Source organism: Typopeltis vanoorti, chromosome 19 (assembly GCF_054136105.1).
Source record: "Typopeltis vanoorti isolate ZY-2024b chromosome 19, IOZ_Tvanoo_1.0, whole genome shotgun sequence".
NCBI lineage: Eukaryota > Metazoa > Arthropoda > Arachnida > Uropygi > Thelyphonidae > Typopeltis > Typopeltis vanoorti.
Window position 1 is genome coordinate 1,885,853 of NC_143567.1, and position 14,148 is coordinate 1,900,000.

At 39.0% G+C, this 14,148-nt stretch overlaps 1 protein-coding gene across 1 annotated transcript in view; it reads left to right on the forward strand.

The window, feature by feature from the left end:
- Nucleotides 1-629: 629 nt before the first annotated feature.
- Nucleotides 630-14,148, forward strand: part of LOC150095817 (substance-P receptor-like) — a 118,971-nt gene continuing 105,452 nt past the window's right edge. The window contains exon 1 of the mRNA XM_090409539.1: nt 630-1,021. Coding sequence (XP_090265665.1) covers nt 630-1,021 — 392 coding nt within the window. The remainder of the gene's footprint in view (nt 1,022-14,148) is intronic.

Below are 14,148 nucleotides of genomic sequence, written 5' to 3' on the forward strand. Positions count from 1 at the left end.
TGTTGACCAACAGTTTGTTTGCTAACACGGACTTTTGTTTGGGTCCACAATCGAATCGTAGCGGAAGTCAGGAATGTAGAGATGAAAACTGTTTAATCAGTCGTTTCTGCACTAAATCGACCGAACCATAAGGCGCTCAACGTGCGTGTTTGTGTACTGTGAGCTGGCGAGGGAAACGTATTGCGTACTCGTCAATGCGCTCGCAAGCGCATTGTCAAGTTTGCGTCAGATTCTCTGTGAACTCCCGAACACCGAAGGAGTTGTCGTGACGTAACACTCTTGCGCATTTGATCCCCTCCGAAATGCCATTTATGAGCGGATGAACCTTCGCATGTTGTCAGTAGAAATAGAAGTTCGCGTGGCTGACACATCTTGCGCTTGCTTGCTGCAAGAGTTGCATGCTTTAAAAAATTACGTCCATGAGCGACAGTTGTTTGCCATCCCCTTCAATCAGTCACAAATGATTTTCATTTGCAGCTACGGTGTTCAAATAAACGCACTGAGATGTTTCCGCTCTATTCGACACGCGATGACGCTTTCCATACATAAAAGAGGCAGCAAGCAGTCAACTCTGTCGCTCCCCTGATACGCCTTCTAACGAGAACTTTAATGTTATCCTGAGGTCAACTATGTACTACGATTTGTTTGAAAATTTGTCTAACTCGTCCGACTCTGGTCTCGAAGACCTCGACTACCCGCCTCTGGAAGCTCTGGAGTATCCGATGCAGGTTTTCCTGATCACCCTTTATTCGGTCACGGCCGTGTTAGCACTCGGAGGTAATCTGACGGTCATCTTAGTTCTGCTCGTGGGGAAGCGCTCCTCCAGGGAGCTCCGCGTGTTCCTGATCAACTTGGCATTATCCGATATAACCATGGCGGTGTTCTCTATACCGTTCACCTACACAGACTTCATGCTTGGCAAGTGGATATTCGACCCCATGTTTTGCCCGTTTGTTCAGTTCATGCAACATTGTTCCGTTATTGTAAGCGTGTACACGCTCACAGCAATCGGAGTGGACAGGTAAGTTCCTTTTGCAGCGCATGTTCCTTGTTTTGCATTGCAAAAGTTTTCTGCAATAAAGACTGGTTTGTTTCCGATGATGGTTTCGCATTTATTATTTTTTCTGTTCATTTTTATTACTGGTGATGCCAGCAGCATTTCTGAAATGGATTCGATGCTATCTGCACCGAACACCATAAAGAAGCAGTATTCTGAGACAACAAACGCAAGTACGTTGAACTCTCGATTTTAATACGTTAGGGAATTTAATCAATAATACTTTGGCCTATTACAGATTTAATGGGGATGGTTTAAGACAGGGCATATCATGTAGAATCTCAAGTGTTACTGATAACATATTCCTTGACCAAGTTCTACGACTTCGAGAATTACAATACAAAGCTGTCACAATAGAAAGATGGAGGTTTTGATGAATGTCATCGATGGCACGAGACCATCTCCCTGCCCATTTGAGGCCTGAAGTATTTGGAAAAGTTCCATGCTTTTTTTTTCTGAATCACAGTGTAGGCTAACCCTTAGCCCACATGCGAATGATATTCTATAGGTTTAGAACCTTTCGATGAAAAGGATTCACATCCACGAAACTAACAACAACAAAAAAGTAGCCCGAGCTTCCGCTTTGCCAATTCGTACAATATTTTTGCTCTAAGCCAAAGTTGATAATTCGTAGGATTATGTATAGGCAGCTAAGGTCATTAGGCGAGTGTGCTATCGATGCTAAGAGCGCGTGTTTTGCCGAGAAACCCAAGAATAGTTAATTGCCTACGACGCCAACTTATTGAAGGCCATCAATATTTGCTTTCTTTAACATATACTAAAAATGAGAGTTTATTTTTAATATTTAAATAAATATACTTTTATTTAATATGATAATTTTAAGTAGTTTATGAAATTTTCAATCATAATAAATATGCAATAAACGATAAATTAGTACTATTTCATTGAACATTATACCTCAATGTCGTCTTGGTTAGCGACTCTGCTGTACATTTGTTGTAGGCGGATGTGCTTGTGATAGTGGGCTTCACTCAGGGAGATGAACTTCATCTCCCTGAATGAAACCCACTACCCGCTTAGTGGAGGACTGAAATAACACCTTTGGTCTCCAGTGTACTCCTTAGCCCACCCATGGCACTATATGTACGATAGGTCGGCAATCTTTCGTGAGTGGGATTATCTAAAACTGAGCGACGACAACAATCTAACAGTGCGATATTTTCCAGGTGGAAAACATCGCACTGTTAGATTGAAACTCAATTTTCCAGGTGGAAAAACTCTGCCGCCTACCACTAACTTATCTTCGTTTGAAAGCTCTTTGCAAATATTCGTCACGTGTTAGCAGTTATTTCTTCCCGAGTCATTCCAACCAATGAACGGCACTTCTTCTTCTTCCCGCTGTGCTACGGAAGCTCTGATCGTAACTGAACACACAAGTTCCATTACTTGACGGATGCCTGAAATTTCTCGACTGCATCAGAGCGAGCGAGCGGGTACGACGCAATAAATGATTTTTCTGGGACTCGACATAATGTGGATCCATTTCAAACTTGCTTTATTCTGAATTCAGTGCTGGAAAGATACTTGAAGAGATATTTTTAAGTACAAGTTCCCCTGTTTTCTGAGCGAATATAACTTGGACCTTAGGCTGTCCGCCGTCAATTTAGTCCTAAATAAAATTTTTACTTCAAAAACTTCATGTTTTCTTTTCTTTTTTCTTTTAATTTTTTCATGGCATGCTAAAAACAGTGCAAGTAATTCAAGACTTCATCCCTGAGTGAGAATTTCGTTCCTTTACAAAGGGTTTACTTAAGTTTGCAAACGAGTGGCTTTGATCTGTGCAGCGCATTAAGACTCATTCCAAACGTGTTGCTAGGTGCTTTTCCATCTTTATTCATTATTTATTTGCATCCAAATGGAAACTCACCGCCACACAGTATTCTCTATACTATGCATTAAATTAAATCAGATTATTGTCTATAGCTAATTAATCAAATTTATAGCGCCGCCAAAAATAGACTGAAAGACGTCAGAATTTCTACGAAATAGCTTCGTGCAAACTGCTACTCTTTTCGTCTGAAAATAAATGCGTTTCAGTGGGTCATTGAGGCGCTTAAAATCATTGCGATTGCTTTGATCAAACATTCAACCGAGAAATCTTTACAGAGGCTGTGTAAGGTTAATAGGGTGTGTAAGGTATATATCGGTAGCTAAAAACAACAATTACTCTTACTAATCAAGGTCGCACTCTTTTCACTCCCTACAGATGGCATTACGAAAGATTATTATCTGCGCCTACGTACAAATGACAAGTTGCAAAAATTCCTGTTCTTTGAAAGCTTATTCATTTAAATTCATTCTTAAAGGTAGAAAGAACGCTTTCTTTCTACCTTTAAGGATTTGCAGCGACCTACCAGGTCTGGACCCAAGAGGCACCAGACAAGGACGGTCTGCGATGATTTGGATTAAAATCAGGCAGCTTGGAATTCAATGCTCCTCTACATTTTGTAATTTTTTACAAATCACTTTTTTTTTTTTTGAATTGCGAAGTGATGAAACATTAACTGCATGGCGCGATTTGAATTACTAATCAAGGAAGGAATAGATTTTAGTTGGGAATAAAATAAGTAAATAACCAAATTATTTAACCCATTTTATTCCCAAAACGAGAGGCGGAGCTCCTTTCGTGCTAACTTTTAGAAGAACGGTAGGAGGCAGAATGTGGTCAACCGACCTTCAGCCAACATTGATATTGAACTCGAAACTGTCAATAAACCAAAATGTTCGAGGGAGAGAGAGAGAGAGATTACGGAAAAGAAGTATTGCTATCTCGTGGAGCTCAAACCTAACAGGTATATATTATGTCCGAAAGTGTGTGAATTCTACGGTCGATTTTTTTGAGATGCGAATTATAAAACCCCGAATTATCAGAAAGAAAAATCTCGATCTGATTGGTTCGGTGATCGACTAACTCAGGAACCGGCACAGAAACGCGTAGAGTAGAAAATCATTCCTTCGGAAACTAGAATCAAACCGTTCACGTATTTGGTGTTGGGTCTGTTGAGAAGCAATTTCCATCTCCACAGGCACCCGGAATCATACAAACACCTTTTTTATTGAGTAAAATGTCTTATTGTTCAGTCAGAAATGTCGAAATTGGAATTAGACAACCCACATTTATGTAACTCAGGTGATAGCGTGATACGCTTACGAGCGTGCCACACTGTCAAAAAGAAACGTGGAGGGGCGGATGAGACTCTTCCAACGGCATGTATTAACTCACACGACTAGTTATGAACGGCTTCTTTTACCAGATCTAGAAAGGGGCATCTGTCGCTTAATCACTTTTTTTATGCAGAAAGGCAGCGTTTCGAGGTAAAGAATGCTTCAATCTTTCTTCCGCTTCCAATGAGAATTCCGAGAATTTAAGGAATTGATCGCCAGCATTGAGATGCATCTTAAGGTTACAGAAGAACGGAACAGCAGATATGATCAAAGATTTGTTGTCAGACGCTTGAGACAGTCCCTTGAAATTCTTGCAGTTCCTTTTAGGAATCCTCCACTTAGAGGAAAGGCTATCAGAAATCAGTGAATTGATATTTTGCATTTTTAATAAGAGGCCTGAATTGTGAGAAAATCAGACTTGGATGTTGCACCATGAAAATGCTCCGGCTCACTCGCTGCTCCTCATCTGGAATTATATGGCAAAACATCAGACATCCGTTGTGCCCCATCCACCCGATTCTCCGGACGTAGTCCCAGCAGACGGTTTGCTGTTTACCAAACTTAAAACCACTTTGAAAGGACTTCGTTTCCAAACAGCCGTAGAGGAGATTCAGGAAAATGCGATAAGAGAACTGCGCGCCATCACAGAAAGTGCGTTCCAGGAAGCACTCCGACACTAGAAGAAACGTTGGGAACGGTTTATCGCCAGTACAGGGGACTACTTTGAAGGGAACAGAAATTTTATCACTTTGGAAATAGATACAGAGAAAACTCGGTAATCGAATCAGTGATTCTAAATCTGTTAAAACACTTATAGCAGCAGCAATCCACTTCACAGTTCAATTTTGAACTCATACAGTAGAACACTTTTTTTCCTATTCAATCATTCTCTCTACTTCTGTGTTTTGAAAGATTTTCACCTTTCACGGATTTCCATTTTCCTAAGGAGCGCCATCTGCTGGTCTTTGATGATGCAGGTTAAACAATTTTTCGTGAATGGCATTACCATTAAAAGTCTGAAATTTGTTTCTTTTTCTCACTAAACCTTTCCAAAAATGACTGAAGTCGCTATTTTTAAAAGGTTCTCCAAACAAAGTGAAGTTCCACCTTAATTATGTTAGATTGTTGTGCCGCTCAGAATAGTCGTCTTGCGAATTTCTTCCCATAATGCATCGTTTCTGTCACTAATGAAACACCGCTGTTAATGTTTCTTTTTTCCCTCGTGATTGTCCAACATAATTCGATCTGGATCTCTGAAACCTCTTTGCTTCTCAGTCTTGATCACTGAGTATTTGCTCTCACCTGCAAACAGATGCACCAAATGAAATGCGATTCAATGCTGACAAGTTCAGTGCGTATCACGCCTCGTTATTTTCTTCGAACGTCACCCCTAAAGAGACCTCAGGAATAGCATGCAGGAAAGAATTGTTGATGCACAATACTTTCATATTCAAAGAATGCTCTTCACGTTGAACCAAATATGTTAATCGTACTGCGACGCAATTTTGAACTCGTTGGTTATGCTGATGTTTAGCCAAATTGCGTTATTATCTGCGCATTTTCGACTGATTCTAATGCAAGCAATGCATTGCCACTGTTAGGATCATTTCTTAAAGAACAATAATATGATGATTTTCTTCCTGTAAAATTAAGAGATGTTTTTGGCGGCTATCACTAGAACCTGGTGTTCTTCTTTCATCCCATTAGCTTTCTCAAGTAATCTTGTTTTCTTTTATCCTGTCGAAGATCTACGGCGCCCTTGAACTCAAATGCAACCGTCACAGTGTCATTGCAAGTGTTTCTTTACTGGCATCTTCCCTCTGAGAATGACAGATTCAAGATGTTGTAATCCTGTAGATGTCATTTAGCTCGAAATCGTGAGAAGAGATTCTAATAGCGCTGTAAGGAAGAAAATGTCAAACTGAAGAGACAGACACAAAATTTCTTTAGTCAGAATATATTTCTATCAATGAAAATATTTGCAATAGATTTTCGATCGTCCAGCATTAAGATACACACACCGTACGTGTGTGTGTGTGTGTGTCCAAAATACATCTTTGTGGAACGTGAATTTTTGGTACAACCTGGAAATTAAGCAAATTCTTCTGGAATCGAGGGACTACCTTAAAATTTTTCGCTCCTTCGCTTATTTCAGCTGGACTACATAATCATCTCCCTTCACCGACCTCCTCATAATATGTTTTTATTGCCACAATTGCTTGGTAAGAAACATCAGCCTGAGCAATATTAAAATAAAAAGCTGTTAGTCAAGTGAAGAATAAGGAAGTCAGAAAAAGCTTTTTTTTTTACTTCGCGCAATATTAAACTCACTTGTGAATTTAATTACGATGTTGACCAAGTTTGCAAACCATCGTCCAAGTAAAAATCCACTGGAATGAAATGAAAATATTAAATTATTAATCTAAACTTGATAAAAATCATTTGTTTACAGAAACTGAGCAAGTATGTTTTCAATCTGAGCGAGTCAGACTTTTTTAACGCAGAGAAATCCAACACAACAGAATACGATGTTAAGATTAACACGAAAAAACAATCATTACTTTTAAAAACCAAATATACTTATTAATTTTCAATTTCGAAAATAATCGAAAAGTTTCATACATGAATGTGTACTAAAATCAGAAGTAGTCTTTGTAACTATTAAGAAAATAAATCTTTAACGAAAAAGTCGTGGAGTGCTCAGAAGACATATTTAAACGATATTTGTATTCTATCAACAAACCAGGAGAGCTTTAGCAAAGAAACGCATTTTTTCAAAGCGAGTGAAAAATCTAATTTTGATCGTTTGGAAAGTACATTCAAACAAGTTACACGATTCATGGTTCGCAATGTAAGTGTATATGCAAAATATTTGGTCACGTGCGTAACCACGTGTTCTAGGCAACTATTTAAGAATGCTGCTGTGAGTAATCGTCAAGTGTTGATCGCGAAAAACAAAAGATCCTTCAGAGTTCGAGGAAGGGATTACTGTGGGTCTAGCCGCAGCACGATTTTGAAAACAGCACAGCTGCCTGGTTCGCATCTCAAAAGGTGAAATGTCCCGGGTGTTCAATCAGTGGAAAAACAACCACATCGCTTGTCTAAGAGTCGTAACTGTGTTCCTAAGAAAGTCTGTCAGTCTGCGTCGCGTCATACCAAATCCATTGGCATGTAGTCTGTCTCTTTTATCTAGCTCCATCTCTCTTCTTTCCTCAAATCCATCCCACACCTTCACGGAATGAACTGCCCCCCCCCCCACCCAAATCACGCAGCTTTGCTACCATGACACATCAATCGGACTTTCACTTCTCCAACAATTACATACAAACTCTACGAAAGAACCGAAGAGTGGCGATCGTAGTCATATTTAATCTACGTCGAATCGTGCTGCTCCGACGATTTATTTATTTAACATCAACTGTCTTCTTCCTATCTTCCATAAAAAGCCTTTATGAACCGAGAGATCGAAAGAGTCGGTTTTAATTAATTAATTGTAGTATGTTATTAGTCGTGCGACGACTAATAACAGTTCTCTAATACTGATATCATGCGGGGCATTTACTTTCCCTCATTTACCAGTGGTGAATATTTTTCGTGATGGATTTTAAGTGGTAGTCCCTTTTTGTCACGGGTATGAGACCATCACCCTGCTTATTGGGGGCCTGAAGTCGAATGGCAAAGGTTTCGTGTCTGGTATCTAGAGTAGGGTTTCTGGATTATTTTGACTTTCGCTGCACTGATGCATTAGAGGTCGAGAACACTTTGGATGGGATTTACAATAAAGGAATTCATTTCTTTTAAGCAATAAGTTCTTTTCTTCCTGTCTTTAAAAATACGAGGAAAAAGTGAACTTTGGTCTTGCCTTTCAGTAACATTTTGCGGCAAAAAAGGAAACGTTTTCTTCCGAAACTGCCCCTTTTGCGGTTAACTGCGCACGATACTCACCCGACATAAAACCAGCAAGTTTGCTTTGCACGCGGTATTTTTTCACACATCGTAGCAGAATAATATCTCAAATTTTATCAAAAAAACATTTTTTGTGATAATAATTTTGGCTCGAAGAAGCCACTTCGTCAGTGAATGAATAAATGACCCCGAGGGAGTAACTTACGTGGCCCCATTTCAGATTTAAGATTTCGTGGGATCTAATTAGTGCTTATCGAGTAAAATAACCATTTCTTTATCCCTCCTCGATCTCTTTAAGGCAGTTGTCTTCGGTTTTCACCATTCCTTGCTGTGGACCGCAATCCTACCAACTACCAATCCCAGATCTAAGAAAGAAGCGAAAGATGTGAACCCTTCACATCTTTCGCTTTTGAACACCAAATATTACACAGCGTGTCGTTCATCTGGAAAAACGTGGGTTCGAATCTCGTCAGGACGCAAGCAATCTTTATGAAAACTTTTTGGCAGAAGGTGAGGAACCTTATCTCGCACGAGAATGGCATGGTTTTCCCTCCTGCAAAATGTGCAACTTCTGGTGGATGGCAATTAAAACACGAAAAATATTTTGACCTCGTTGCATTGGTTGTCGGTCGTAATCCCGGCCGAGGCTATTAACTTCGCCGTGATGTAAGGTCAAGATTAAACATATGCAGCGTTCATGTGTGCCCCCCCCCCCAATAAACCGTTTTGTGTCAGAGGAAGATTAATCCTCAGAAGAAATCCCTTCGGAATAAAGCATTCACAGCAGGGCACTAATATGAATCTTTCTTGGAGCTTCCGTAAATGGAAGTAAAATGTATTTCATGTTTCTTTCTTTCTTTCTTTCTTCTGACAGAGCACTCAGAAACAATATCACAGCAGTTTGTGACTTGGAAATAATCATCTGCATGACATATGAATGCCGGGGCTTTTCAATAATATACTCTTTCATTTGAGCGGTAATCTCTCTCTGTCTCTCTCTCTCTCTCTGTTTTATGTTCAAATTCTATTTTTTATGATAAGAGGAACATTTCAGGCGTTGTCATCTATGTCTAAGATTCCCACTTTTAAATGGAAGTAGAAAGACCGAACTTAGAAACTCGGTGCTTTTTGGCAAATAATTCAAATCATTGGTTGAGCCCTTAGGTATTTTGCAGTCATATGAACCTAGCGCTAACTGTCCTGTCTTTCCATAGCTGGCCACAACAGTCTAAGCCTGTAATGAGAAAAGGAGGGAAGACGATGTTTTAGTCGTGACACCGTGTGGACTTGAAATTTACGAGTTCCTGAGAAACTTCTGGGAAAACTAATTTTCTTCTTACTATTCAGAAAATTAATTTTTCCAGAACTGCTACTGAAGGTTCAATGAGCAATATCAGGTATATTTCGACCCACTGCTGAGCGCTTTGTGCTGCGCAGTGTGGGTTCAGATTTAGCTGTGCTTTCACTTGGAAATCAGTACTCAGAGGGCAGGCAGACTGTTTCCAATTAAAATGAAGAGTAAAACACAATTCATCTCTGTATATTTTTATTTATAAACGTTCTGGTGTCACGGAGTTTCCATAGAAGGTTATTTGATAAGAAGGAAGCCAAAAGGAGCGCTTGAAAGGGAGTTCACCGAAAGTCCACGCATGTATTTACGTGCAAGAAACCAGATCGTCCTGAACTTATTACCTTACCACAAGGTTAATCCCATCCTCAGTTTTATTTCCATCTGTAGCAGAAGACCAATCAGCCATTTAAAAGTTCTCAAACAGTTCTGGATTAATTGTTTTAATCCATTCAAATCGGTCTTTTCCCACCCAAATGATCAACTCAGAGCCGCTTCTCTCCAACATCACACTTTTTTTTTCTGCGAAGTTCGATTTCATTTGTAGAAGAAGTAAAAGTTTCAGAAAGACCCAGTTATGAAAAGTGTCGTCATTCTATTGATCTCTTACCACACACACACACACTGTTTCCCGATCCATAGACAGGATTCGCATACGAAATGCACGTGCTTGAATCAATTATCAGACCAACGAACGTGGGCGCGCAGCTCCTATACTAAGAGGTTCCGAATTACCGTTTCCCACACTTTCTAAGTTTCCTATCGATTCGGCTCTTCCTCTCGGTGTGATATCTTTTATCCTTACGTGTAATCCCTTTCGATTATCCTTGATTAACACAATGAAGAATGGTAGGAGGATCATTCATTAAAGCAGTACGAAATCATCAAATTACCGGAGGGAATGGAGTTTCGAGCTACTCTATGTGGGCTCGAATCGTTCTGTCTCACAGCTGTTTTGTGAATGCCTTCGCGGATGGTGGTGAAATTCATGGCCATCGTGCGAGGCCACCGTTCCGCTAATTTCACTCCCAAAGTGGCTTGGAAAAGCGAAGTGTTTTCCTTAGCTCTCTAAATCAGTCTTGATTGAGATTCACCTTAAAATGGGAACATCTCACAGCTGTTTGCATTCTTATTTTTCTTAGGTCAATTATTATTGACCTAATAATAATTAGGCCAATTATAATTGAACCGGATATCCGTTTTTTAAAATAGCAGTCAGTAAACCGATCCGTTCAACCGATAGTACATTGTTATGGAGAGAAAGATGAGGGAAAAGATGTAAACATTGCGTCTGAAGAACTATAGAGGAACTACATTAGGAACTACAATTCCTTTTCAGGAACTGCATTAGAGGGAAGACTTTTCCAAAAGACAGCGGTAGAATAAATGAAGAGGGGAGAGAGAGAGAGAGAGAGAGAGAGAGAGAGAGAGAGATTGTTGTGTAAATTTTCTGTTCAAATATGAAGCGATTCAAGTGTTTGAACAGAATTAGTGAGAATTACCGAATCAACCTAAACGAATCTCTTTTGTATACTGAGTCAAATAATTTAGGGAACTGTTAGGAACACGAAGGGTCACTATTCAGTGGGATACGTGGATCGGTGATCTGGAGAGTTAATAACAGTTTAAAAGTAAAGTAACGCCTTTAAGAAAAGATATTTGATGATGTATTTATTTAATTCAAACCTTGATAATCTCAGCAAATAACCCAAGTCCGTGCAAGATAAATTATCGCGGGTGGCTTGCGTCGTTATTCTTTTTGGCTCTTATGGAAGCAAGCGATAATTGTAAGCAAACCGGTCAGCAAGAAGCAGAGGCGCTTCGATTAATATCTATTTAAAGAAATATCGAAAGTTGCTTACTTAATCAGTTGGATCCTTGTTTAATTGGTAGCTGGCGCCAACACCAACGCGGAGGCATTTCGATGCTAATTTCGAAGCATTTAGTAAGCGATTAAATCCCCAGGTCAATATTTATTGTGCTGCACTCTTGTTAAAAGTGAATTACGATTAAAAAAAGTAGTGCATAATAAACTGTTTACAATGCTAATTGCTAATCCCGCGAAAAGCTGTCTTCTCGCTTAATATTTGGGCGTAAGTACATAAACTGCATTCGGTGTACGCAACAAAGGAACGCGCACTTTTAATGGCAGATAAGCAAAGCGCATGACTACGTAATACCACAGTAATGACACATTCTCGTACCAAACAGACTTTTTCTAGTGCTAGCTAGCACATTGATATGAACGTTGCTGGTTTATGAACCAGCAAAGCTGTGTTATTTCAAGGGGTTGTTTGAAACGTAAGCTAAAAGCTGAGTTAATTCGGTAATTGAAACGCACCTCTATGTTGAGCAACACCACAAGCGTATTCGTAAGTCATTCTGTACCTTCTGTGAAAAGAACGCCAACGAAAAAAAGAATTAAGAAATCCAAAGTTAATTTGAAAATCAAAATTAAATAAATAAGAAAAAAAATATTACCAAATGAGAAACGTGCTCTTTCGCCCTTCGCTACGATGTACGTAGTGGCTTCTGTTCGGTTCAGCCATAGCTATAAAGGGAACGCCAATTTACTCACATACTTCGTTCCTTTCAACCCTTCCGCTGGCGTCCTGCGGAGATCATCTCTCAAACGCATCGTCATCATTATCGGAGCCTCCATTGATTGTTTTTCTAGAAGCGATCAGTGCTGAGCAGGTTTGATAGCGCAGTCGTGTTCTGATTATTGCGACTCGCTTTATTTAACGCTAAGATCAGCGATATTTATCCTGTATTTATCGGTCACTCATCCTGCGTCCGGCAATGCTTCCTCTTCGATATTTGCTTACAGCAAAGATTGCAATGGAAATTGCCACTTCTTTGGAAGCGCCATCGCTTCGAGTAACGTGACAGCAGCCATCGTTTAAATGACTTTTTTTAATGCTTGGCATTCTCCAGATAAGTGACCCGCTGTTTTTGTGTTTTGGAAACAGGACAGAAATAGCCTCAGCGTCGCTGATTGCATTTCATCTGAGCACTCGTGCAACGGTGAGATGTGTTAGGCTAGCCTGTCATATTCGCACCGACTAAAACGAGATGACTCCTGAAAGAGTAAGGCGGGCCATTTCTGGACCCATCCCGAGTTGCGGAATGCATTGTGTTTGCATTTGCGCACTTTTTCCAGTAGCGAACCCACCCGTTCTTCTCGTTTGCATTTTTGCAGAGACCACTTTCAGCTTTCCAATCCAAGAGAACATTCCTGAAGCTTCCAATATATCAAAACCAAAATGGCTCTTCATAATTTTATTAGGGCCTGAAAAAGTTGCAAACACAGGCTATTAAATTATCTACTGATAATGTAAATACGCTGAATGGTTGGTTAGTCAGTGATGCCATTTCGAGATTTAAGCGTTTCTCTAAGCAAGTCGTTGGTTAGAAAAAATAATAATAATGCTCTTTTAAAATCATTTAACATTTACGTGTTAATTAAATTACACACGTGTAATGTAAAATTTAAGCGATACTATTAGATTTTCTTTCATGGGACTAAAGAGCAAATCGTAATTAATATATTTATAATTTGCATAACGTGCAACTGATATAACAGGACAATTCATGTATTATTTAGTAATATTAATATCACAATATTGATTTAGTCCAGAGTTACAGAAGGAAATATGATTTGCATGTTAAAGTTTAATTTGTTTTTCAAAGATGGACAAAATACGATCGTACCTAGTATGGCAATACGCGCAATTCACGCATCATATTTTCCATTTAGTACAAGCACACAGTAAAGAATATTTTTTTTATTAATTTTTATGGCTATTTTTCCTACTTTTCTTTAGGAGTGAACCCTTTTATTGACTTTTTACTTATTTTTGGGGCATTATTGATATTAAAGACATAATAGATACATGAAGAATATAAGGAAGGAATAATTTTGGACGTATTTTTGCAGGATGTTCTTGGTTGCCTTCTTTTGAAGCAAGGGTATAGCGATAAACATTAATATCCACTGCTGAAGTACGAACGAAAGGAATTGGGGGGCGGGTAGAAAGAAGATGTGAGGGAATTGCGGATAAAACAAAAGTATGTGAATTTAAAATCGAGGTTTTAAGGTGTGCGCTGTGAATTCTTTGGGAAGAAGGTGAAAGATAGAACATTTTTAGTGGAAAGGAGAAAGATAGATATGATGCCGCCCCCCTTTCCATTCTGTCATACTTTAGCAGTGGTATATCAATGCTTATCGCTATATGTCTGATGCTGCTCCAAAAGAAGACAACCAGGAACATCCTACAAAGGTATGTCCAAAATTATTCCTTCCTTATATTCTTCATGTATCAGTCTTTAAAATATCAACAATACCCTAAAAATTGAGTAAAAACCCAGTGACATCATAAAAGGGGTACTCCTAAATTGGCAAAATACCATAAAAATAATATTAATTTAGACGAGTAATATGGAAAAAATTCCAAAAATAATATATGGAATTTTTTTTTTGTTATTACACAATGTATTTATATATATATATATATATATATATATACACTATTAAAATGTTATTGTTAATTTTTTTTACCACAGCAGAAATTCACTATTCACGTTACTGGGTACATTCTTTTGGATATGCTTGTTTGTTTGGGTGGCATTTCTGCTTTCTTCATCGAAG